Source organism: Euwallacea similis, chromosome 1 (assembly GCF_039881205.1).
Source record: "Euwallacea similis isolate ESF13 chromosome 1, ESF131.1, whole genome shotgun sequence".
Taxonomy (NCBI): Eukaryota; Metazoa; Arthropoda; class Insecta; order Coleoptera; family Curculionidae; genus Euwallacea; species Euwallacea similis.
In genome coordinates, this window is record NC_089609.1 from 8,683,860 (window position 1) to 8,711,125 (window position 27,266).

General features: G+C 33.2%; 2 protein-coding genes across 2 annotated transcripts; both read right to left on the minus strand.

Moving 5' to 3' along the window:
• Positions 1-362: 362 nt before the first annotated feature.
• Positions 363-20,070, minus strand: GV1. The gene is made up of 3 exons (XM_066389452.1): positions 19,783-20,070; positions 2,041-2,157; positions 363-1,838 (listed from the first exon to the last, which is right to left on the minus strand). Exons 1-3 carry the CDS (start codon positions 19,903-19,905, stop codon positions 1,320-1,322), a joined length of 759 nt encoding a protein of 252 aa, XP_066245549.1. The 5' UTR covers positions 19,906-20,070; the 3' UTR covers positions 363-1,319.
• A 2,340-nt stretch (positions 20,071-22,410) lies between these two features.
• Positions 22,411-27,083, minus strand: LOC136408525 (cuticle protein 21-like). The gene is made up of 5 exons (XM_066389561.1): positions 27,021-27,083; positions 25,176-25,301; positions 24,957-25,122; positions 24,525-24,746; positions 22,411-23,884 (listed from the first exon to the last, which is right to left on the minus strand). The coding sequence occupies exons 1-5, from the start codon at positions 27,033-27,035 to the stop codon at positions 23,766-23,768; spliced, it is 648 nt and encodes a 215-aa protein (XP_066245658.1). The 5' UTR covers positions 27,036-27,083; the 3' UTR covers positions 22,411-23,765.
• Positions 27,084-27,266: the final 183 nt, after the last annotated feature.

The window sequence follows — 27,266 nt, forward strand, 5'->3', positions numbered from 1 at the left end:
AAATGTAGGAAAAAGCAGAGAAATGGCAACACGACATTTTGCATTTGTTTCCTGAACACATGTAAATGCGACAGATATGTATTCGGATTTGGGGAGGCATCGTTGCCAGCTCCATGAAATAATTGATCCTTTGAAAGTCATTTAATGTGCAACGATTCTAAAACTCAACATTGTAAGGGCTGCTCAAAATCGTTGAAATGGGACTTACCCAAAATTCCTGCCGCAATAAATTGCCTCATCTCCCAATATATTTCAAATTCTTCTGTTTAACAGCGAAGGCGCCCATCTTGGTTGTTTCAGCGCCATCTTCCCATGAGTTCTTTTCAAATTAGGGAAATCACAAGAAAATAACGTGTTAATTCCCTAATTTCTTTATTACAGTATATTTTAAATTTTGTCCATATTCAAAAACCTTTATACTACTGAGTGATACTTAATATGTACTATAGAAATAAATATTATTTTTTAAGATTTATCAGAATTTTTTGCTAAAAAGGCTATTTAAAACGGATACTTTTTTATGTAACTTCATATTTTGAATCGAGTAAACTATAACACGTATTTTATTAGGTAAATAATAGATAGGTATATACATATATAAAAATACGAAAATGAAACGTAAAAAATAAAAACTAATAAACTAACTTACGATTTGAAACAAAATGAATCTTTGCTTAAGAACAGTAGAAGACATTATGTACTGGTAAAAGATAAATTCTAAAACATAAAACATGTCGGAGGAGTATCTGTACAATAATTACTAAGTATATACATGTTGAAGGTAAATAGCATAAATAGCAGCAGATAAAAGAAGTGGGAAGTAAGTGAAAAGAATATAATAAAATTGCAATTGAAAACTATTAAGTAACTTATTCATTGTTATAGTCAAATAATATGAATTATGAGGATATCGGGAAGCATTCCATTAATTTACAATGTGTAATAATAAGTTTCATATTAACAATGAAAAGGATATGCCACCATATTGTCAAGAAAACCTGAGTCTTGAACTGAAAATTGGATGGTAAAACATTCGCCATTATTTTGTCAAGAAAAACTCAAATAGAAAAAAGAGTTTTTACTTTTATTTATTATTTATGTTTTTTCATTGATAACTTCATATCTTTTCATATCAGCAGCTATGGCACAGAATATTCAGTTCTCTAGATTAAGTGTTATTCCCATTTTTCGGGTCTATTTTCCCATTTTCCACAAAATTCAACTTATCAATGACTTACCCTGGAAAGTAATTTTATAAAATTCCAATATATATACACTGTTTTCAATTAATATCTTTGATTTTACCGGATGTAACTCTATTAATGCCCATTATATACGAAATACTTCTCATCGTTCCTATCATAAACCGAGTTCTCATCAGCCCCTGCTTCCCCATTGGGGGTAAAGTAAATCACTTGCGGAACATAATACCTAACACCCGAAGAATAAATCACCCCAATTTGAGGAACATATTTCTGCTTCTGGTTCGCCTTCACCCGATTCTGAAGCTCCCTCTCGGTGTATTTAACAGAGGGTTGCAGTGTAGTCTTCTTGGAAGCTGGAAGGAACTCATATTCCTGTTTTGAGAAGATGTGGGGTCCCGTATAATCTGGACCCAGCGTCCTGGAATACTGCTTCCTGTGAACTTCGTACTTCTGCAAACTGGGGGTATAGACTTGATCCAACGGAGTTCCAAGGATGAGATTAGGGTTTGGCTGGAACGAGTAGAGTTTGGTGCGGTATTGGTGCGGAATTGGTGCTTGGTAGGGGTTAGGGTTGGGAATGTCTTCTTGAATTTCTCGCACTGGGGCTGGGCTTCTCGGTACTATAGATTTTGGCTGGAAAATTAAGTAAATTTGCAAAGAAATTGTAGCACTAATTTATTATATTTGCCTCGGTTTTGAAATAAACAAAAAGAAGAAAGTGTGCAGTATAGGAAGCATGTTGGCAATCTAAGTAATTATGTTTGCTTAATTTCAATCAATTATGAAACCTGGCAGGTGGCATAAATTCGCTGAAAACAAGGCGTATAAACTATACCTGAAGGCTGCTGCTTCGCGTTATTGGCTCCTTTGGGGGGATGATACCTTTGCTTGTACCAAACTCCACCATAATGCTTTCGCAACCATCCAAGGCGATTAACCAAAAAATGAGAGCCTGAAACAATAATTGCAAAGTAAACATTCGTCTTGTTAACAATGAACTCGAAGTCCCAGATAGGCGCTACTGAAGGTTGTCGGCTAATTGATCTCAATATTATAATGACTTTTTTGTAAGTTACCAATACAGTTCAATACTCCTACACGGAAATTATTATAAATGTCACAAATAGCAACAATGTAGCTTCTTGCCTCATAAAACCATGATATTTGACTTCCTATTAATCATTTACATAACAAAAGTTCACGTTGGTTTTAGGAGATTGATTGTGGTTCACCGAATAGGTGGTAATTTGAGATCGATTGTTTGGTAGTTCAAATAGACCATTAGCGCGTTTTTTTGGGGGCGACATGCTATTGATTACACTTAACCGTTTAACTTTAATTAGCAATCTATTGTGTATAAATTGATAGATCCTTAAAGAGTTCAGGAAGAGACCAAAAGGAGCGAAACCATTTTAACAGTTGATTAAAAATATGACAATTCTCAATTTAAATGGTTGAAAAGTAGCGGCGTGGGGAGGCGTGTTTGATGAAATGAGAAAATGTTGTGCGAAAACTCTTCCACCTTAATCTACAATCATTCAAATAAAATAATTGTCTTTGTTTAATGCCTAAGAGTACAATATTAGCACTGGACCACTATATCCAGGCAAGCCGTGGATAACCTCACCCCAAGAGACCCACGTCGTCATCAGTGACATCTGTGCGGTGTGACGGAAGCAGTGTTATACAGCGGTGCGAATTACAAATTTTGCCAATCAACAACAGTTTTCAGCTGATACTATCCATAGCTTAGTTAATTACAGAGACTTGAATTTTCCCAGAATAATGTGTCTTTCAAAATCATTCATTAAGAGCTAAAAATAACGATTCAAAAAGGGAGTTTATCTACAAAATTGGCAAATTCCGTATCATTCAACAATGCACTTCTAAGATTTGAGGCCCACACGTATCAGTGGCACTTTTACTCGCGTATAATCATTACAGTTACTCGTAATTAAATTACCTAATGATGTATACAGGCGCTTAATATCAAAATTTCACTCCACTCGTTATTATTATTAACTGAAACTTGCATATAGCAACAAAAACTTTCTACCCTCAATCTCTTGTCTCTATTGCGTGAAACTTCCTGAAAAACCACTTGTGAAATTCGCACGTTTCCCCAATTAGCAAGAACACTTTTTCCGTGTGTTATAGTCATATAAAAATAATTTCTTTAGGAGATGGATTCAATTTACCTGAAATTGTTATTAACTGCAACTTGCCATGTTTAAGCACCCTGCAAGTGTTTGTGTAATTTTATTTATGCGATTCTTTTCGATTACGTGATTATTAAGCCATATTGATGTGGATGGATACTGATGAATGAACTATATAGTCATAAACGATATTTTTAGCTACATCACTTTTTACTTATACCTTCACTACAAAGAAAAGCGTCCGTAAAGCAAGATTTCTTGAGATTATCTTACAGGAAGTGTGATTAAATTTTAATAATAATTATAGCGTATAATCATTTCACTCGATAAAATCGAATTATTTCTTATTTACAGTATACCTTTTACTTATGTAAAACCCGCCTTGCACCGTAATATCGGCGGAGATAGTACATATAGAAAGAATGAAAGAGATAATAATGTATTGCAGTCAATGGCGATCGTCTCAATGGCCACCAGACAATGCTAAATAAGGTTGAGGCTGTTTCCTTTTACGTTTATTAAATAAATAGTTTAAACGTAACAATAGCGTTATTTTAATTTATTAATAATAATGCGTGTTTCCGCGATGTCGCCCAAATTTGGATAAATAATAGAAAGTTTGGACGTGAGTGAAAGATTTTGCTGGTTCTGAGCATCAAGACGAAGGAAAAGCTACAAAAAAACACTTAAAACCTAAAGATTAAAGATAAAATAGTTTGATATGTACGTGGTTGCTTACACACAACGCAGCATGGAAACCTTATAGAGCACCACCCGGTGGAAGAAAATGTCGAATTCACAGGACAAAACCTAATTTTGTAGTCTACCAACAAAGACGCAGTACCTTAAACATAATTAAGGCAAATATCTCCCAGGTCACTCATCCTCCCTAAATTGCAAATCACGCTGATACTTTATGATTAAAATTACACGCATCATATCTTCGGTACTTGCTTTATAATGGCCGGGTAATTAAGGAAGTCAAGGCTATATGGTTATATATGGAAAAAATAGAGTCATCATCGATAATAATTAACATTATTTACGTTGATTTGAACTGCCACAACGACCTCGTCATTTGCGAATGCACCTTTTTGGTTCCGGTACAACCGGATCTTCCTTGTGTTACGTAATGAAGAGCATTCAATTTAATTTTTCCTGCGTCTTCACTCATCAATCACTTTAATTTGCACATGAAAGTAAAATTTTGAAATTACTTCTTCTCGGCCAAGGCGAATATTTAAGATCTGCCTTATTTGTCGAATTGGAATGCTCGTTATATGAGTCTGTCCATAATAGCGAGGAAAAATCGAGCGTTAAAATAGGAAAATGATCACATATGAGATAAGATGTTATTGCAAGGCTAGGCCAAAATAACCTTATATCAACGAATTTTGTTCAATTAGCATTGAAAGCCCATTAATATTTAAGACGAACATCCTTTCAATTATTAGCAAATTTGTTTTCAAGGAAGTTGTCATATATAGTACCTACATCGAGTTAATTTAGAACTCATTAAATACCAACTATCTCCCAATCAATCTTCTAAATGCATTACCACAGTTTTTTCTCAAGGATTCTATTACCGGTAGTTCTTTTATGCATCACGCTCCATTTTGATGATACGGTTAGACAAAAACGTGCCAAACCCAAAGAACACATATGCACTATCATAATGGTTAATGTCACGACATTTAACGTCGAGATTAAAAACCATAAAGAACGTGGTTTGGTACAAAAAACCTTTAATTTTACACTGTATCGCATATTAATGTCAAGTTCAAACCATGACTCTAAAAATATTCGTTAAACCTTTGCAATTTAGTGCCACTAAGCAGTTAAATTGTCAGGTATTTATATTATACCTTGCGGAATAATTATAATTGTATGCGTGGGTTTGATAAATTATTTTATTGCTCTATTCTTCCTGTATAAATTGTAGATTTTGGTTACAAGCACGACATGGCAACGCCGCGCTTCGTCTTTGTTTCTAGAGAGGGCTGTCAAAATTGTCATAGACAGGGGTGTTTCAGATTTTTTCCAGCATATCTTTAACTGCAAATATCAAAATTTTAAATTTTTTTTAAATTTTTCCTTTATGACGCCCACTTCAGGACCTTCGGGGTAAGAGTTCAAGTGCAGCCGAAGGCCCTTTCGCACGTCCACAATGCACACGTACCAGATACTTCACCGTCTAACGGCATTAAAGTACTACAGACAAAAAAAAAATCTCTGAACATGGCATTTCATTTCTTTTGGAAAATCAGTTAAGTTGTGCCATAAAAACCTTGATGCAATTAACATAAACGAAGTTTGTACTCAAGTCATTTTTGTATAGAAGTGGATACATGCCTATAGAATTTCAATGAAATATTCTGCAATTCGTTTTAGCCTTGATCGAAATCGTCACACGAAGTGAAAACTATAATCAATTCATGAATGAAAATAATTACTAATTACTGATGTTAATTCGTGATTAATCTTCATGTATTTCTTCTTTGGAGCCTTTGGAAATGAGAAATGGCCAGGGCGAAATAAGAAATAGTCAACTGCGAAAGCTTGAGGCAGATCGTTGATTAATAGCTGCATGATTGAGCTTATCCGAGAAATCACGATTTCCATCTCATATGCCAAGAATGTATATTACAGTAATTTGGATATAAGCTTTTTAATACCAGTACATAATCGATCGAAATTCGTATCTTTAACTCATTCAAAGTCCCTTTACTTAGATTAAAGATTGTTGAAAAATTACTGCTTTGACTGATGAAATTTTCATTTGCCACCGCTGTGCCAAAATTATTGTCAAGTTTGGTTTAAAATATTTTCATTTATTATATGAATTTAGATGAAAGTGGAAGCTATGACATTAATTCTGCTACCCTAAGTGGTAAAGCAGGATGTAGTTGACATGTACGTTATAACGGGTGATTAATAAAAAAACCTCGCAATAGTCAGAAAACCATATATGTAGGGTGTCGAATAAGGTACTTTCTATTTACCATCAAACAACTGACAAATAAATTCAACAGCAGATGAATTTATTCAAAATATGCTTCAACGCTTCCTTGAGTTTTTTTAATGGTCACCCTGTATCTTTTGTGTTTATTTAAATGCGTGTATGAGAAAGGCATGACTAGGAATAGCAATAGTGGTGGCAAATAATAATTTAAGTAAACAATATTAGAATCTTTAAAAAAAATTTTATAGTTTGGTGTTAAATAGCTTCGTTTCATTTTTGTGCCAAGTTCTACACATAGAAAGTGTCTCTGAACATTAGGCCATAAATTCAACCACGTATTCTAGGTCTTAAAACATGACGAAAACTTCATATAAACATATATCGAAAGGTGCTTCGTTTTCTATATACAGGGTGTGAAAAGTTGGTTCTTGAGGATAATTTTTTTATCAATATTTTGAAATAAATTAATAAAATTTTATGCTTTATTATAACTTTTTATGCTCTTTCTGAACCTCTATAAAGAAATTGTCACATTTTCCAAGTAATATGGGGGGTAATGCTGAAAAATTACCTAAACTTTTTTTTTACTTAACCTTAATGAAGATTTTAGAGGGACAATATTAAACTTGTAGATTTTTATTAAAAAGGTACGCTTGTTGAAAATCGAAATCTCTAATAGTTTTCGAGAAAATTGAGATATAACAAATTGGCGGATATTATGTTTTATTAAATAAGCACCATATTTAAAATATAGTCGGCTTTGAAATGAAGCAAAAAAATATTTTTTACATTTCCGTGCATAACAGCATTTATTAATAATGTTTGATAGTTTTTCGTTGTCGCCTGAGCAATGTTTAACTGCAATTATTATTAAAGAACATGAATAAAAAAAGGTTTTAAATCTGAAGTTTATTTAATAAAATATAACATCCACCGATTTGTTGGATTTCAATTTTATCGAAAATTGTTGGAGATTTCGACTTTCAACAACAGTATCTTTTTTATGTAAAAATCTTTAAATTTAATATTTTTTTTATAAAATCGTCAAAAATTTAAATACAAAAAAGTTTAGGTATTTTTTAAGCACTACCCACTATACTACTCGTCCCTGAATAAATGTGACGATTCCTCTATAGAGATTCAGAAGTTATAATAAGGTACAAAATTTCCTAAATTGATCTCGCAACGTTTTTAAAATATTAATAAAAAACCATCCTTGGAAACCAACCTTTCACACTCTGTATATCGAAAACGATGCGCGGTTTGATATATATTTATTTGAAGTATTTGTCACATTTTGAGACCTGGAATACGTGACTGAATTTATGGCATTGTGTTCAGAGACACTTTGTATAAATGCAGGTGCCCGAAAACGGAAATTTCGTCTATAAAACATCACTGCTCGAACTTTTCTAACTTTGACAAAAAAAGAGACCGTTTTCTTGATCAAAATCGGTGACTATACGCGTTTCGTTTCGCAACTAATTACATGACGAAAGCAGGTACCTTCGTTTCCAAACATAGTTATCCAATGGTTCAACAACAATGGTTCCTACAATTCTACAAAAAGAGAACGTAGCTTGCACATACTCAAATGTAAGCCATTTTCTTATGATTTATTCGTCACATAGCAAAAAAGAAGACATGAAACTCAATGCAAATTTATTTGACTCGTGTCGTATTACATGATCTCAATCATTCTAGAAAACTGTGCATTTCTTAACCGGTTCCATGTTTCTACTATTCTGCATGAATCAAATTGTTGCTATAAAAAGCAGATGTGTACAAATCAGAAATACAAAATCAATCAAACTCGAATTATCCAATTTTGACTGTATTCATGGGGAATAATAAATCATCAATGCGGATTTACTGAAGGCGAAAATGAAGGTTTAAACCCAGACATTGGAAATTTATGAATTTATTAATTAATAAGTTGGCATTTACAAAAAATAAATCAGGAAATCACATTTCGTTATTGATAAATCCTGAAACATCGTTGATAGATTAAACTAGATTTCCGCAGCAATGAAATATTAACGAAGAAGTTGTCTAAGAATTTGTTGAGGTGTGAGTTAATTTTAACAAGGATTAAATAATCCCAGATTTATTTGGTTTTCATACAGGGTTTCCAAGGTTATACTTTGATTCAGGGATAAAAGAAATAGAAAAGAACACAATGGAGTGCATAATTTTAACAGTTACACTCCATTATATTAAGTTCTTCCGCCAAAATTAGCCCACATTTAATGGACTAAATCGCATATTATGGTTTTTTCTTGACATTTAATACGTAACTGCTAGAAACCAGTTATTTCGGTAGTTGGCCTTAAGATATTCCTTTATGATAATGAGATGTCTGCTACTCGTACTTAAGTAATAAATCAGAACTTGGTTTCTATCCATAGTTTGCTATATAATATTTTATTTTTATTAATTGTGGTAATAATATATTATGCACCAAGGTTGTTAAGTACATCATTATGACACGAACGTCAAGTTTAAATTGTAAGACCTAACGCGTGAGGGTCAGAAGTATGTATTTCACAACCGCGAGGTACATATGGTTTTTTCACTACTAAATTCGACACGATTTAATAAAATTACAATAAACTCACCTAAATAAAGCATATGTAAAGTTTATCTGGAGCACAAAAAGACAACGAGCATTGAATCATAGCATCAACGGTGGCCTTTCTTTTGATAATCATTTCCATGACAGCCGTAATTGAAACAATAATGGGGATGAAGATGGGACGATGGCCGATTGGCTCCTTAGGCAAATAATGAGCTATATATGTCATCATTAACCTATTATTCAACTCTTTTGGAAAAAAAGTCAGGGAAGCATATTTCATTCTCGTTCGACACATCTAGTAATAGTGTCTTTTAAAGCTAGTTGTGGAAAAACAATATTATTATCTCCCTCAAGGGCGTGAACTAAAAGCACCCCAGAATTTGGTTAATTTTTTTTTTTATTTTAAAACTCGAAATCTAGTTTTCAATTTAATGTAAATTTACACGTTTTACACAATAGACCCGCAATAGATTCCCGCACTTTTTACGCTCGAAATTTTTTAAGTATATTAGAATTAAGTAAACCTTCTTATCTAGATGGCCTACTGTCCTCCCAATTTAAGTAATTTAACAGGGCCATATATGGAATTAAAATTACGTTATTTTTTATTGTGAGATATGGTGAATGTAAGATGGATAACTTTTGCTGATATTCAATTTCATAATGGTATTATTATCCTTATTTGCCGGGGATAATCATTATCACTAAATTACATAAATTGATAATTTAGACAGGATGTAATCAGATACCACTCTATATCTCCGCACCTTTTACATCAGCGATAATTCAAGTTTTTCCCAATATAGCAAACATGGTACTTACTCGTTTATCAGTATTACTCAACATTTTACGTGGTCATGCAGTGTTTCACAAGAATTTATAGCTTTTTTAAAAGAAGATTGCAGGATGAAATATGAGAACTTATCGAAATTGCTTTCGCTCATAAATAGCTGGGCCATGTTCACGATAACTACAGCGGTCAAGCAGGCTCAATTTACTTTGCTCGACATAATGTTGTTATGTGTTATACTGATATAGCAAATACCTGGTATTGCATTCCTAGCAAAGATAAAAATTCCGTTAATAATTTAAAAGTAGGTATAACATTTGTAATTATCACCACTGTATCCCAGTGGCCCAGCGCTAATATTCTCGATACAGACTGTACGTAACTGAGGATTACTTTAGATGAGCGAATGTAGTTTGGGGTTGAAGAGTTTTCGCATGTGAATCTTCAACTTTGGTACCAAATGAGGATGAAGGATTCCAGATGAGTAAATTATTACACCGATAAAGACATGGGTGTTGTCTACGAAATATTTTTGAACTTTCAAGTATAACTTTCGTATAAGCGGAAAGCAATAAAAGGCTTTTACTTATTGAATTCCAGGTTCATGTTGGTTATACAACGTACCAGTGCCATTAATTAAGTACCGACAATACTTGGAAAGTTGTTAATTGTCTCGTAAGGCCATAAACATCCGGTGCTCCCTTAACGTAACCTTCCTACCACGTCACTTTTAAACGATTTGCTGTGATTTCCTCGGGGACCCACTAACATTTTTTTTTTAAAAGACAGATTTATTGTGCAATTCATTAGCTCCCGCTTTTCGAATCTTAAAGAAACTTGTTCCTATTCAAGGAACAACTTGTCGGGCAAGAATATTGCTCCTTCGGTCGTGTATCTTCGTACAGGCAATAACCATCATTAATCTTAATGCCTTGAAGATATTGATCATAAATTATAATATAATGCAAAGTGCTAAATTAAATTACGAGTTGGATTTAGGAAAAGTCGAAACTAATATCATACATTTTCAGTAACATAACGAGAAATGCCAAAGATAATTATCTAACACCACACACATCTATCAGTCACGGCAATCTGCTAATAATGAAAGCGGTCAAGTATGTATAATTTGTAAAGTAAATTTGTGTTCGATGTATGTAATTTTATGAAAGTGCTTCAATACTTTTGTATATATGATATTAATTACCAAATGTACAAAAGAATTATATATTATATAAGATGATGCAAATATTATATATTTACTGTAAGGGCCCGTGCAGGTACGGCATATGAGACTCAAATCTACGTGACAACATCGCCATCTGTCGTTTAGCGTTGTTTATGTTTATGTTTAAGTTTAAGTATGAGCGCACACACTTTTTTAGACATTAAACTAACACCACTCGCCTCGAAAGTGGCTCTTTACTCGCCTCTCGCCATCTCGTCATTTACGTAAACTACTCGTTTTTCTCAATATGTTGTTTTTTACCACGCACATCATTGCTCCATACCAATAAACTTCAGCTATAGTTAGAAAGGTTGTTCGATATTTTTACACGAAACAGTGCTTCTGAGACTGCGAATTTAGGTGGTTCGAATGTGAATATCCAGTCCGTAGTTAGTTTGGTGGGTCATTTTATGAATCTCGAATTCCGGTAAACATCATCGCAGCACATCATTGTTTGGTCCTTCGAGCCGGATAGACCTCAATTATATCATATTCCAAGGAGCTTGAGACTGGAAGCTTCGTAGACAAATTACACAACATGTTGAATTTTGGAGGAAGAATGTATGTCACTGATTAGAAAACGAACACATTTCGATTATATTCCAGTTAAATAAATTTTACAATCTAATCCAAGAAAATAATAATAACAATGTATTCAATAACAATAATAAAATTTGTCCAACAGAAACCTTTCTGAAACTGAAACTCTTGTTTTTTCTAAAAGCTTAAATTATTCTGTCACTCCCAAATATGTATGTGTATGTTCCTGAGTTTGACTTCATGTCAGCTACGGAAGAAGAACCATTTACTGGTGTGTGAGATATTACCTTCAAAAATTAAAAAAAGAATATACAATACGTCTCAGACATCTAAAACATATGTACAACTGATATAGAGCTACACAAACATAAGAAAAAGCTATATAGAGTGCCTTTCTCCGGGAAAATTACAAGGAACTGAATGGGAGTAAATTTTAAAATTTGGAATCAGTGTTTTTCCAATTAGTGTTGGGAAGCTTATTTTTAGATCATCAAATTTCTTGTGCAGTAGCTTCATTGGATAATCTAAAAGGAGCTTAACTTATATTTTAAATAAATTATATTGAGGTTACGAACTAAATCGTTCGTTAATATCTCCGAGATATCGATTAGCTATGAGACGAGTAACCTATTTTAAGAATTTTCGATAATAATCTTTTGAACTGTGCATTCGAATTGATTACATCATCAATAATATGATTATATTCCATTTACAATTTCAAAATTAATAACTAGAGAATTATTGGAAAATGCAGAATATCAAAAATGAAAAACATCGATTTTAGAAAAATACCTCCAAAAACGTAAAAATTATGTCTCGATATTAAAACTCTTCTAAAAGCCTCTGATTTTGTCTCTTTAACTTATCATTTGCCACCACCATCGGTATCACTCAGAGCCAACATTAACTACTGTGTAGTGGGTAACCTTGCTTTTTTTCTTCTTCACGCCATTAAATGAAGACAAAAGATATAACGTACGTGCGAACTGCATCCACGGCTTTCTTTTATAAATGGTATAATAAACATGTACAAACAACAATAAACAAAGACGGCTGTGACATGCAAACATATTTATGACATACGTCACAAATACATATATGTTTTGATGACACAGTGGTGGCAAATGAAAGTCATCACGGTCAAAGCAGCATTAATGTTTTAGAATAGGAATCTTGAAAATGTATAGAAGTACAATAATATATATTATTGTGCTTTTAGCTTGTGTTGCTATACTATATTAAAGCGTTAATCCTCCAGGTGAATCAACCACCAGTTAAAGATTTTATTTAAAGCCAACGGAAGCATTTACTTTTAATCTGTTGGAATTTAAAGTTGAAGTCACGTATTAAGGATTACTTCTCTGCTTTATCAATAAAAGTGTTATAATTTTCAGTTGCGCCACTACATTCCACTTTGGGTTGTTTGAGGTTATAACTTCACTCTTTAAACAGATCATCGACCCTCACTGGCATTGTTGGATACATCCAACACCAATTAAGGTCTCAGGCGATAAATCTATACCCGTACATTCTCTCATGAACATGAATCACACAGTTTGCTCGTAACATTACCGCAAACAAAAAAGTTTTGAGTGCATGATTTCCTATGTATCAGGTTGTTCGGAAAGTAATTTCGTTTTTTTATGTGAAAATGAATGACAGTTTTCGTATAATAAACAAATGCTTTATTAAATTATATATTGGCCGTTCTGGTCCAACACCTTTTGCCATCTTTCTGGTAGTAGCATAATTCCACGCTCATAAAATTTTTTGTCTTTGCTGGCAAAAAACTGATCGAGGTGGTTTTTGACCTCATCATTTGAGATGAAAGTTTTACCGTCTAAAAAATTTTGGAGTGACCGGAACAAATAATAATCCGATGGTGCCAGGTCTGGAGAATATGGTGGGTGTGGCATTGTGTCCCATTCAAGCTGTAAAAGCTTTTGGCGAGTGACCAAACTTGTGTGAGGTCTCGCGTTGTCTTGGTGAAACACTACACCTTTTCTGTTGATTAGTTCGGGTCTTTTCTGTTGAAGTGCATCCTTCAGTTTGTCCAGCTGCTGGCAGTAGACTTCCGAATTAATCGTTGTGTTATCCGGTAAAAGCTCAAAAAAAACGATTCCTTTAAAATCCCACCAAACAGACAGCATCACCTTTTTTTGGTGAATATCGGCTTTGGAAATGGTTTGAGTCGATTCATCTTTTTTGCTCCATGACCTCTTGCGTTTGACGTTGTTGTATACAACCCATTTTTCGTCCCCAGTAATGATGCGCTTCAAAAACGGATCATTTTTGTCACGTTTGAGAAGCGAATCGCAGACGTCAATGCGGCGACACAGATTTCTCTCTGTGAGAACATGGGGAACCCATATATCGAGCTTCGAGGATAATCCCAGACCTTTCAAGTGGTCATAAACTGTTGAATTCGATAAATTTAACTTCAATCCGATCTCACGTGTTGTTATTCGACGGTTCGCATCAACTAATGCCTTTATGGCGTCTTTATCAGCTTCAACCGGCCTTCCCGAACGTGGTGCATCTTCGACATCAAAATTGCCAGATCGAAATTTAGAGAACCAGTTCTGACACTGGCGTACTGTCAACACACCTTCTCCATACACATCGGTCAATTTCTTTCTGGCTTGAACAGCATTTTTACCCTTTCTGTAGTAAAACAGTAGGATATGTCGAAAATGCTGCTTATCGCTCTCCATATTTAAAAGGGCACCAACCAAAAACTACTGCGTAGAATTAATTGAAATGTTTCACACACAAGCCTTGTTATATGAGCTCTCAAAGCATATAAAAATTATATGGCTTAAGTGTGAGGTTAAGTGCAAAAAAATACCATTAAATCCTCTGTCGGGAAAAAACGAAATTACTTTCCGAACAACCTAATATTTGACTTCTCAGTGCGTGACATCGTCGGTGACATAATGTCACTTATCAAATTTCACTTAAAATGGTAGTTGACCAGAGTTGTGTAAAAAATAACACGTATTAAAGGCAGAAGATGGATAATCTTGAATTCAACGGTGCGTGACTGTAAACTAAATAATTTCCTAGAGGCCCATCTATTGTCTTATATTTGCTCAACGTAAGACTAGAACAATGGTTCGAATTGAGCAGATGACTTCTTATGTAATAGCTGAAAATATATGGAGACTGAACATGCACACTCGTTTTGATTATGTATCGGAGTGTCGATTAAATAATCATTACCTACCATGATGAAGTTTGAAACATGTTGTACCCAATTCAAGGATTATACAGGGTGTTCGTTTCTGGAGTTCAACCATAAGGATCTCGGTAGCCATTGAAGGTGCGTGGTTGGGATCATTTGAGGCTAAGTTTTCAATTTCGAATGTCAATTATTATGAAATATGTCGCTAAATAAGCTGGCAAAAAAAGAATAATGTTTTCGCGAAATTTCAGTTTTTTAACACTCCCGAAAGTCATCAGAATTTTTTAAGTTTAAAAACAGCAAATTGTTCAATTCCAAACTTCGCAACTTTATCCCAGCGTTACCGGCCTCGTATCTTTTGTGGCTACCGAAGTCCCTATGGTTGAATTCCAGAAACGGGCACCCTGTATACGAAATTTGCATGATTTCCAAATTGAGCCAACCAACCTTTCAAGTTTCCCCATAAACCTAAATATATCTTATTTAACTATTTAGCATTCATTTCAATGTAGCAACCAGGATTACGTTCGGTATTGTTTTCCGAAGTAATAAAGCGGTGACTTAATTCCAAAGCGTTACGGAAGAAAATTTGAATTTCAAATGCGCTTTTATTTACTGTAGAAACGATTCGAAATGAGTCCAGATGATGATCGGTAAATTATTGGGAACAAATTCCCAGCTACAATTATCATTTTTGGCTTTTAATTTCTCACTAAATATTGTCGCTTATAGCACAATTATTACCACACGCATTACCACAGATCATATAAAACTCTTATGTATGAAAAAATAACAATTTGACTCTGTCAACTACTCGTTGATCATGTATCTGTCATTGTCTTTCAAGTATGGAAGATAAAAACAGAAAAATAAATTTCACTCTTGTCACTCGATTTGAAGTAATGAGAAAAGGTGCCTGGATACAATCGTTCAGTCATCATCAATCAGTCTCTTGACTTAGATATTGAACCCAAGAGTGTTTGCTTAGTTGATTGATTATAGCCTGGGGTGTGGGAGTTTCCCCATATTTACGGTCAAATTTAGTCTTCAAATAAGGATAATTTCATATTTACAATAGTATGAGAAAAAGAATGTAAAGTCCCAAAAAAATCGAAAAAAACATCGTAAAATTCTATGATTTTGAACTTTTTCACGGAAAATACATTAAGGTTATACAAATACATCTACCCTGTTCGTGGAGCACAGGGTTTTATGCCATTACGTAAAACGTTCACTGGTGAAAATGAGAATATGCATTACCTGTTCGAACGTTTGATCAGTAAATTTTCGGATAATTTTTGTCAATTTGAAACTGTTTAAATCCGGAAACATGCAGCGCTGAGGTATTTAATTGTAAGTCACAAGTATTTCACTACTACGGTGTATACACAATTTTTTCCACTACTAGATTTGACTAGATTCCATAAAATTACAATAAACTCACTTAACTTATGGATAAATTAACTCTGAAACACAAAAAGGCAACGCGTTTTGAATCATAGCGTCAACGGTGTCGTTTCATTTGATATTCGTCTTCGTCGTCACCATAATAAAACATGAATGAGGGGTGATGACGTCATCGTGACTGATTAGGTCGTTAAGTAAAGAACGAGCTATACATATTTGTAATTTTTCTTCGTTTTTAAAATTTTGAGTGTATACTTTTCCACAGCATTCATTTATTTAATATGTACCATTACTATAAGTCAAAATCATGGTCGACTTATCAAAAAATGCTTTAATGGCTATAACTCATAAAGTTTCTGAGAAAAATACTAAATGTAATACATGGCTGAAAAGAGAATTTTATGACGATTTTGAAAATATAAATAATCGATATCACGCCCATATGAAAATCAAAAGTTTACTAATTTTCCTCCGAAAGTAAGGATTTAATAAGAAAACTGGCAACACTGCTAAACAGTTCTCAAAAAAGTGCTTTAATAATGTAAAACTTTCATTCCTCTAACTATAACCGTATAAGAGTTATTTGTAAAAAACGAAAACCGCCAAATTCGTTTTTTTCCGGATATCTTCGTAACCATTCGGAATTTAGCCGGTATAAAAACAGATTATTAATTTGCTTTAAATTGTCCAACTTTTTCCCCATTTAAATCATTTTGCATCTATTACCGTTTCTGAGATCCCCATGCTGTTCCTTCTTATCTGGAACAGACTGTATTCGTGTCATCATTAATCTGTTAATCAACTGTTTTTGAAAAAAGTATCACTCATTCTGCCATTATTGAATTTGACGGTCAGTTTCAAAAATATCCGAACAAATTCAATTTGATCTGTCTGTCTTGGTCAAATATTTTTGCGATAATTCACCAATCAGTTCAAAATAATGTAGTTGCATATTCATGTGACTTATTAAAGCATTTAATAAATTTAAAGGTGGTGTTAAAGGATGGTGCCCACCTACAACTCATTATAACAATAGTTTTGTGACCTTTTACTGTATCATCACGCGTTTTGATTATTATTATTGTTGTTATTAAATGCGAAGGTTTTTTTGCCTCCCAGAACTTTTCTATGCACCAAATCAAATCGTTCGCTTTCAATTAACGCATATTAAGAATACTTAAAGGGAATCTGGAACGTTTACAGTAATACGAAAACAAATTACACAATTTTAAAACATTTAACATTCTACTACATCGGTAATAGCAGATTACAAGCTTTAAATGCACGTTTCATCAAATTTTGCAACCTCCCATCAACGCGATTAGTGCATCTCGGTACGTTGCGCTTAATAACGTTGCAACTCTTTAAAAACCGGTAAATAATAACAATAACAACCCAGATTTGATATCTTAAAATTTAATGTGCATTGGTATTCTTTCTATATAGACTTTCATCCAATTTGACCTAAATGATATAACGAAATTATGATATAACTGCTCTACAGTTACTAAGAAATATCTACCTGCAGCAGGTTTAACATGTTGTCTTGATTGAATCCAAATTTGTATAGAACATCGGAGATGGACACACTCATTAGAATCAGTTTTTGTTGTTTTAATTTGTAATTTATGTGTGGGAAATTTGTAGCGTACTACGTTTTTCTTAAAACGTCCTTTTGCAAAGAACGACTTTCACCTTGGCATTCTTACCTTTTTAGCCCGATTTGGTTCACCCCTGATTTTTTCGTATAAAATTATTAACCACGAGGCTTTAATATTCATAAATATGAGTACTTTGTTTCCCAGGGTTTCCACTAATTTCTAAAAATTTGATGACTTATTTTCTCTAAATTTTTTTATCTTTCGGTATGACACCGACTTTTTGTGAAATTTATAATTATAAATATTAACGATCGTTGTCATACGTTGTATGGAATCTTATACTTGCATTAAAATGTGAAAATACAAACAGAACTTGACTAAATTCAGTACAAATAAGTCGACACGTGGTTTTACATTAATACGTCATTCGGGAGCGAGCTTTGGGTTAAGCGGGCTTTGAAAACAAAACAATAACGCTTTGCTTGTCAGTATTAATGGCGTCTTCGCGTTTTCTCCCGTTTCACTCACGAGAAATATCAAATTTCCACCGAAAATATACAAAAAATTTCGGAAAGTTTGCGTGGAGTCGAAAGTTAATTAAATAGAAATGTATTGGGTGTTCGTCCGGGATTGTACCCGGTTAAAAATAGGTACTAATCGCATTTTTAAAAATCGATTTTATTTGGTAATACCGGGAATATCGTGTCGTTTGCGTTCAGGTCTCAGAAGTCGCACGAGCAATTTCGGCTATTCAGAAGAACAAAGTCATGGACGTACGTGCGACCGGGCAGTGCAGTTCGTTCCAAAATAAACGGTAACTGAAATTCCTCTCCTCAATAACTAATGAACCATCTTTTCAAAAGGTTGATTTGAGGTAAGTGATTGATGTTTGATTTTTGTACCTAATTTAACCTCACTTTTTTCAATTTTAATTTCTGCGTTTGGTGATTACTCTAGCTGGTTTTTGTTGGTGTTTAGTTTCATTTTATGTTTTTTCTCAAACGTGGGTAGTCAAGCGTTATTCATGCTTACTATTTGATCAAAATTTGGAAAATTTAACCATCATCTGACACAACATGATATAAGGAAAAATGATGTTCTACACTTGTCACTTGTTGCTAATTTTCTATTGACATTCTTAAACCGTAACAATGACCAAAAATAAACTTCTCCGCTTACACACATGCATTCAGTTTAATTTGCTTTGACAACTACCTGAAAATTCATTTTCCAAAAAATTTTAAGAAATAAATTCGCTCACATAGATTTTTTGAATATCACGTAGGCACCCCTTGTATTCGCACTAAATTTTCGAAAATCTCTTAAGGAATCGCTTCTCATTGTTCCCAAATTTTTCCTAAATTTTGAAAGTCTTGCTCTCTTTGACTGAGTTTTAGTTCCATTCCGCTCTGTATTTGTACTATCGCATTCATATTCATTTGCTCGATCGATATTAATTTGTCTCCGAACTTCCTTTACAATTAGAGATCGCTGAAGATAGATATATCCACCAGGATAAAATCATCCAGTTCTAAGGTGTGACATCCATAAATCTCACTGGTATATGTTTCTCATAGCTTCTACGAATTTTCGCAATTTTCACTTTTTTCTTTTGGTACGACCCTGATTTGTCTTTGTGGTTACTGATTCTTAAGTAAAAATTGTTGTTTGATGCCCCCTTTTTTGGCAAGATCTTACAGTATAGTTAGCGATGGATTACTGGGTAAGGAGGTGTCCACGCACAGCACCGAACTGTCCGGTTATATGTCTGTCCTCTACACTACCCTCAACTCTACATTATAGAGTACCCGCAATGATTTATCGATTGTATCTGTCCAAACGAAGTCAACCAAAATAATCTCAAAATGGTTTTGTTTTAAAATTTTTCGAGTGACAATTTTCACCATTTTAGTTTTTAGCCTGTACCCTCTAAATTCGACAAGCGTTGGATATTCTTAATATTTGACTTATTTTCTTCCAAAGCCATATCTAATACAATCCTTATATTAAGCAATAAAAAGCATATATTCCTAATTAAGCAGTTGCAATTATTAGTTTCATTAGTTGCATTGCGGAATTTTAATTACTTACAATCATTGAAATAAAAAATCGACAAAAAGAAACGTACCATTGCAAAATATTTCCGATCCATCCTCGCCATGTCAAAATCAAAAATTCCCATAAAAAATCTGGTTTGAAAGCTCGTGATATATTTCGGAAACACTAATCCAATAAGGCCAGAACGGCGCATCAATTCACTCGATTTGGCAACTGGTTGTGCATCACGTTCAGCGTCAAAGTCTAAATCAACTAATTGTGGTTTGGTATGGTATGGTCGCGGCCAAGTTGGTATTTCGTAACCAAGATGCTCCGTCTGTTTCGCGATCGCGATGCCCGTTTGTTCGCGACGCTCATACGGTGATCGCGGCTGTGTTGCTGAAGAAAAATGGTGGGAGCGACGCGACGCTACGACAAAGACAAAACAAATCGCACATTTATTGCATATCTTCTGGGTACAACAATTTTGGTCTTCTGACTGATTGATGGGATATTCTCAGAAGCTAATGGGCGGAGAAAAGACCTATAAGAAGATTTCAAGTCAGGAGTTAGTTGCCTGGATTTTAAGAAACGCATGTCATGACTTCCTTTAAAATAGTTGAAAACGCGCTATTATTAATTCTTATTTAACTGAAAAACTAAGAGAGGTGGCATAAGCATTTTTACAAATAAGTTAATCCTAAGTAGTACCAAACTCAGAAAGTCGATTAACGTACTGGGTGTTTTGTATGAAAAAGTAGAACTTCAGCGTCACAAATATAGCGGAAATAAATTTTGATTTTTTTTAATGTGGTCTCATAGGCTCAAATTACTTGAAAACTAATTAAGGTGACTATGGGAAAGTGTATTAACGGATTATTCCTTGTAACTGTCAGAATCTGAATTCAAATTCAATAATATACAGGATGTTGATATTAAATCACAACCCCTAGAAATATTGCTTACGCATTTTATCTTCAAACCTTCTGATGAGTGAACAGACCTATACATATTTTACTACTAAAATGAATCGATAAATTATAAGTTTCGACACTGACAACGATAAATTCTATTATATCATCCGCGTGCATTGGAAAGAAAGCGAAGACGTTACATCCTTGATTTTTAAAGTGGTATGGTTCACATAACATTTAGAAAAGGTCAATTTATATGCAAAGTGTTACAAATTTGATTTTATAATTGCTTTTGAATAGTTTTGCAAATTTGATTTTATAATTGATTTTGAAAAGAAAGAATTTTGATAATGTTAAGTTATAATTATAGGTACATGGGCTGTGTATTGAATAGATACTTGACCAGTGCCTAGTTCTATTAAGGAAAATGAAAATGAAATTATTTAAATACATTTAAACCTTCACGACACCCCAAGTAATCACACATGAATGAAATTTTGCAATCCTAATGAAGCTTCTGTGTTTTCGTGAGCTATTTATTAGTTATTAGAATACTCATTTATATTCCAACTTCTCTTCGTGTAAAGTATTATGTCATCAAGTAGACTTATAGCCATTAGTGAACTGAACCACATACAAATTTGCGCTACTTAGTAATTACAATTATTGACAAGTCTTGTAAAACTATAAAGGAACCTAATAAATCAAGATAATATAGCAAGAAAGTGAACGTTCTTTGATTGTTCCTGTTATGGATACTTCCAGTAGATAGATGTATCGATTTTAACATTAATTCGCTTCCTCAGTGATAGTCATCGTGTAAAAGAAGATAACATACCTCTCTGCAAATCCATTTGGCATAATGATTATTTTTAGTGAATTGCATATTGCATAAGATGATCTATTGATTCCCGAGATAGTGACACAACACTAAAATTAGTATAGGTATACGATTTGTTATGCATTTCTTCCTTAAAACAATAATTAGCGAAAACAATTAAAACAGGTAATTATATGTATTTAGAATTGAAACGAGGAAATTGCTAATTATTATAAAGGTTTGAAAATGTGTATACAAACCGTCTGTTCTTTATTTAGCTACAATTTTTCTTAACACACAAGGAAACGTAGTACTGAGCGGCTCTTCAAACTCAGGAAAATCGTCACGTATTATTTCAAGGTAATTTACCTTGAAAGATTAAAATAATAACAACTGAGAATAGAATCATATATGGAGATTGTTTTAAAGAGAGCAAGTGTGTATACTTAATCATTTGCGCAATAGTGACCGATGATACTTTAGCCAAAGATGAGGAAATAATATTTCTCTAACACAACGTCAGTACGAACCTATTCCAAACCTAAAATTTATTGCAAAATAATCCCTTGCAGAGTAATATTTGTTACAGAATATTATTGCGTAATAGATGGTCAGCTGCTCATATTCACATATCTCTCTCACTAACCTGCTATTGCATCGCCACGTCCAGTTCTTACAAATAAAACGTCGAATCTTTTTTTTTATCTTTCCCATCAAAGCGTATTTTTTCGAGTTAATTTGGTTTTAAACGGTTTAAAAATATCATCTTGTTTAAAAATATATAGCAGAATATAGTAAAGAAGAAAAAGGATTCAAATTTGGGATGTTCCTATTGATTACCTTCCACTTTTCATCTTAATCTCATGCGTTAATGTTATATAAGACTTTCCCTCTCGTCGAATTAATGGCGGCGCGGTAGCTTTATTCCAATGATTCGGCAACCAGTCATGCAACGATAGTATTTATTATTATAAGGCATTTATTTTTATGATGTAAGAAAAAGCATAGTCTAATAGTTAGGTTACACGTGCATAGAGTAAGTATGCTAGTAGTTAGTAAGTAATGCTAGTATAAATTAACCGTACTAGCAACTTTATCTGGAAGATAATTCCCATGGAAATCATGAAATTGACCAATACTGTGCCTTTATTTCAAGTGGCTATGGATATTATTCTCTTGATAAAGTTACCAGGACTTTGGTTAATTGGCCTTTATGGTATGTACAAGATATTCCAAACTTCGCGCCTCACACTTTGTGTAAAGAAATGGAAATTAAAATTAAAGATTTGATTAGAAGGCTCTCATAGAAGGACCATTTTTGTAGATAAAAACTTATTTTTCTGCTTTTCAAAATGGCGAATATGACGTCATAAATAATTGTTCCCCTGAACGAACTTTATTTTCAATACTTGAAAATAATTAAGAAATGGTGCTTATTGGTAACTACGAAGCTTTATGAAAGAAGTAAATATAGGTATAATGGTATACTGCTATCAAGTCTTAAGAAGAAAGTGTGTATTTTAGCACAGAGGTTTTTGAAACTAAGTTGCTGCGAATATATTTTTTTTATACTTTAATAAACAACTGTAAACAACATGTCTTGTGGGATTCAAGAACAGGTTAGTAATTAAAAAGTAAAAGGTTTCAAACATCAAGGCGCTCAGATTTACAAGAAAATGCATATGGCATCATGTTCTATGTTAAACTGTGCGTTTGACTTTAGCTCTTTTCTCTTCATATGCAGTTTAGTTACTCTCAGAAAAACGGTAAATTCTGTCCATATTTCACATAATTTAGTAACTTACTAATTACATACTATATTCCTCACCAAATTTGGGAGGTCTAAGAGGGCTTTAATTAATCGTATAAAATGCAAAATGTACTGTCATATGTTACATATCCTTGTGTCTTTGGCTTAATATGTAAATATTGGACAAACACGTCTATAATTTTTCGGATATCATTAATTCTGGTTCTGTACACAAAAATTGCTGCAAGTTAAATTAGCAAACTTTCCCAATATATAAAACTATAAACTATTTATGTATAAACATATCGTACAAAATCTTATCCTAGTTAAACTATAATCAAAGTCATATTCTAATGTACATAAGTACCGTTCCAAAAAAAATGCAAAAAGAGGCAATAAAAATATTGCAACTGGTTTGGTCATTATGATCAGTAAACAAACAAGAAAATAATTTTACATTAAGACACAAAATCATACAATTAATGTATTTAAATTAAATTTAAATTTAATTTTTTCATTTAAATTTAATCTAAATAAAAATAATTAAAAAACAATTATTTACACGCAATTATTTGTTTGTTTTACACAATCTAATACCTATTATTGCTATGAATATCCCCATAGTAGTTTTGAAGATCGTAAGAGTCTGATGGATATTCCAGAGCCGTATCATAGTCGTTGTAATATGCATCAGTTGATTTAGGATAACCTAAAATTACATTAAATGTTAATTAAGTTTTAAAAAATATTTATAAGTTGAAGCCTTCTGACTACTTAAATTCATCACAGGCTACCAACGCACATTTCTTAATGTCTTATTGACATTGTTAACAATTGAAATCAATTACAAAGCTCAATGACAAAAAAAAGCGGCTCCTGAGTAGCATTTCTTAATAATTCTTCAAACGTTATTGTTTCGATATACAATAGGGGGAAACATTTTTATTTGGCATTCATCTGAACCAGTTTAGTTCCATAATCGCTTCATGGAGAGATTAGGATAATGTCAAGTGGGTCTTACTTATCATAAGTCCTTGATATTTAGAAAAATCAATTCCAAGTAGCCGATGGATTTAAGTAGTTATCAGCAGATAAATAAGATCAAAATTTAAAAGGAAGTAATAGTAGTACAGTATTTACTTCAGAATTTGGGAAATTAAGTCAGTTAATGACTGAGACCAACAAAACTATCCTTTTGAAATTTATTCTACTATATTTAATTACTATAAGACGGGCTATTATAGTGAAATGCGAAACAATTCCAAACTTATGGCGCTATCTCTTGTCCATATTTGACCAACTCGTTCCCACCTATGTAGGTACCAAAAAAGTAGAAATCCTAAACATACCTATGGCTGACGTGTATTTTACCAGAGGCTTTTGGTATTGCACAGCAGGTGGCAGCACTGATGCAGCTTTAACGAAGGTTGGTACTGTCTTCACATAAGCAGATACCACTGGTTTTATATAAGTGGGAACGCTATGTGAAGACAAGATTCCTTCGTGGGCCAAATGCTGCTGGGGCTCTGCATGGACATTGGGACCGCTTTTTGATACCACAGCATTGAATCCTATAAAATCATACGAAATTATATGAGGCATCACTTTTTTTCAAGAATCATAAGATCGCTTTTCGAATCAGGTATCAGATAATAGATTTCTACCTACATTTTTTAAATATTGAGAGTGCTATCTGATGGTACAACGAATGTATTAATTTTTTAATTATTTTATCACTCTGCAAATGTACTAATTTATTGTTATCTACATATGATATCTACCGTTAACAGGATCGGCAACATAGTTCACAGTCCTTATAGATCCATCAGGTTCCACTAATGAATATTGCCCCTTCACTACTTCACCGTCTCGAACTTCCGTTTGAGACTTGTGGTCCCCGGTATGAGGATCTGATACCCCATATTTAAAAGCGTATTTTGGTGGACTCTAAATGTGTAAAAATTGAACATAATGTTTATCAGGAACTACCTCATTCTTACGTAATAATCAATTTCGCCGGAGGAGTACTTCTGTTGATGTAAACCATGAGGATCGTAACTTGATGTTGCCAAAATTCCCGCATAGATTGGAGGGAGTAGAAGGGTAGATATACCGACGATGACTATCTGTAAATATAAAGCATTTATGTATCGGATTCAATAAGATACATAACATTCTGTATGTTTCATTACATTTCCTATATGCTTGCAAAAAAAAAAAATTTGGGTAAAATTAACGAAGAATTTCTAGTTTCGTTCCTCCTTTTTTCCTCTTAATAGTCGACTTTTTTTAATTAGTCATAGAGCATATTTTTAAATATTTAAAAACTAGAATTTCTTTGGACAATTGTAACTGTGGGTGTCCATGCATATGTATTTCTCATCGTTCTGATCATAGTTAACTTAAAAAATGAAACTCAAACAGTTTTGTCTCCTATTCTTTTTTATACTTAAAAGTCAATTTGTTTAAATGTCCAATCTTTTATATTTCTAAATATTTAAAAACTTGAACTCAAGAAAATGACTTAAATTCTAAATTAATAAGTATCTCTGACCAATAGCGGGTACAGGGTGTTTCCGGGGAAAAAAATTAACCACCTGTATAAGAAAACACCAGTTTAAAATGTATTGCAAATGTTCTTTAAAATAATCTGAAATTACTCGAAAACTAAGAGATATGAGTGTGAGTATATCTAAAGAGATTTAACACAAACGAGCCATGGCTTCAATATGTGAAGTCACATATAGAATGATATATATGAAAAACTGGTTTTTTAAATCCCTAACAGGAAATTAAACATTTTTTTTATTATGTAGAATGCGTAAAACTAAGTGTAGGTGTATGTTGAGCAAACATACCCTTCCATCAGTAGGTTAAAAACAAGCAGTAATATACAGGGTATCCCGTGGAAAAAATGAAGTGTCCAGTACTTAAAGAAAATCTAGTTTAATTCAGAAACTCGGGCATATACATGCCAAATTACACAGATTCCAATTCTTTATAAGAAGAAATGATAATATTCTGATTTTGCCTGATATGGGCAAAAAGAAAGTACTCTAAGTGGCACATATAAATTGTCAAATTATTCGTATTGGAGCCATAAGAAGTATTACGCACTTTAGTGGTTTACACATACAACATAAGGAACATAAGGAAACAGAAGTAACGATTTTTTTTGTGAAATTGTTTACCCAGAACCATAATATGGTGTTTATGTTTTATGGCTTTTCGCCGTCTTGTACGGTAAAATATACATATACAATTTTCACACTATAATGACGTAATAGTTTGATTTAGTGTTAAGCAAATAGAAATTCAATTTATTTAGATAGAAAGAACGACGTGAGAATTGAGAATCTGAAAAAGTCTCAATGAGATTTAACTTTTAAATTAATTTACAAAACTTACTAATGAGGAAACACTTGCCAATTTCTAGAAATGTTTGAAAGAACAGTTAAAAAAGTTTAGAGATCAGGAATTTTCCTGCAAGTTTACGTTACTACCCTACTAAGGACAAACTTATTAGTGAGCCGTTAAATTTATCTGCAAGCCAATAACTTTATTTTTAAATTAAATTCTCTAGATGGAACCTCAGTATTGGTCTGATTCGTAATAGTAACGGGCTTGACGTTAAAGCTAACAGTACATTAATAATTTGGCCCTTTTTAGCCTAAATTAGACACTCTTTAAAACCCAATTTTCACTCCCACATCCACAATTCCCTTCACTACGAAGTTTCATATGATTAACCCTTATTTGGCACATCCTTTAACCGACACACTAACTTTCACGAGGTCACAAATTAGCACCTAATTATAGTACATCATTCTTGAAATGAAGATTACCTTTAGATTGAACATTTTCTTGGCAATTTTTCCGCCAGGTCGCTATTGTATTTAAAACTAACACACTTTTGACTCCTACTTATTACTTATATGCAGTGCGTGGTTCCCAACGCATATTAACCCCACTTTGGTTCTAGGATATGCCGCAATAGTCCGTCCTAGTGCAAGGCTATACCAAAATTTAATAATCACATTATTTTGAGGCTGAGAAATGGTCCATTAGGGTCTGTTATACATAAAAAAGTA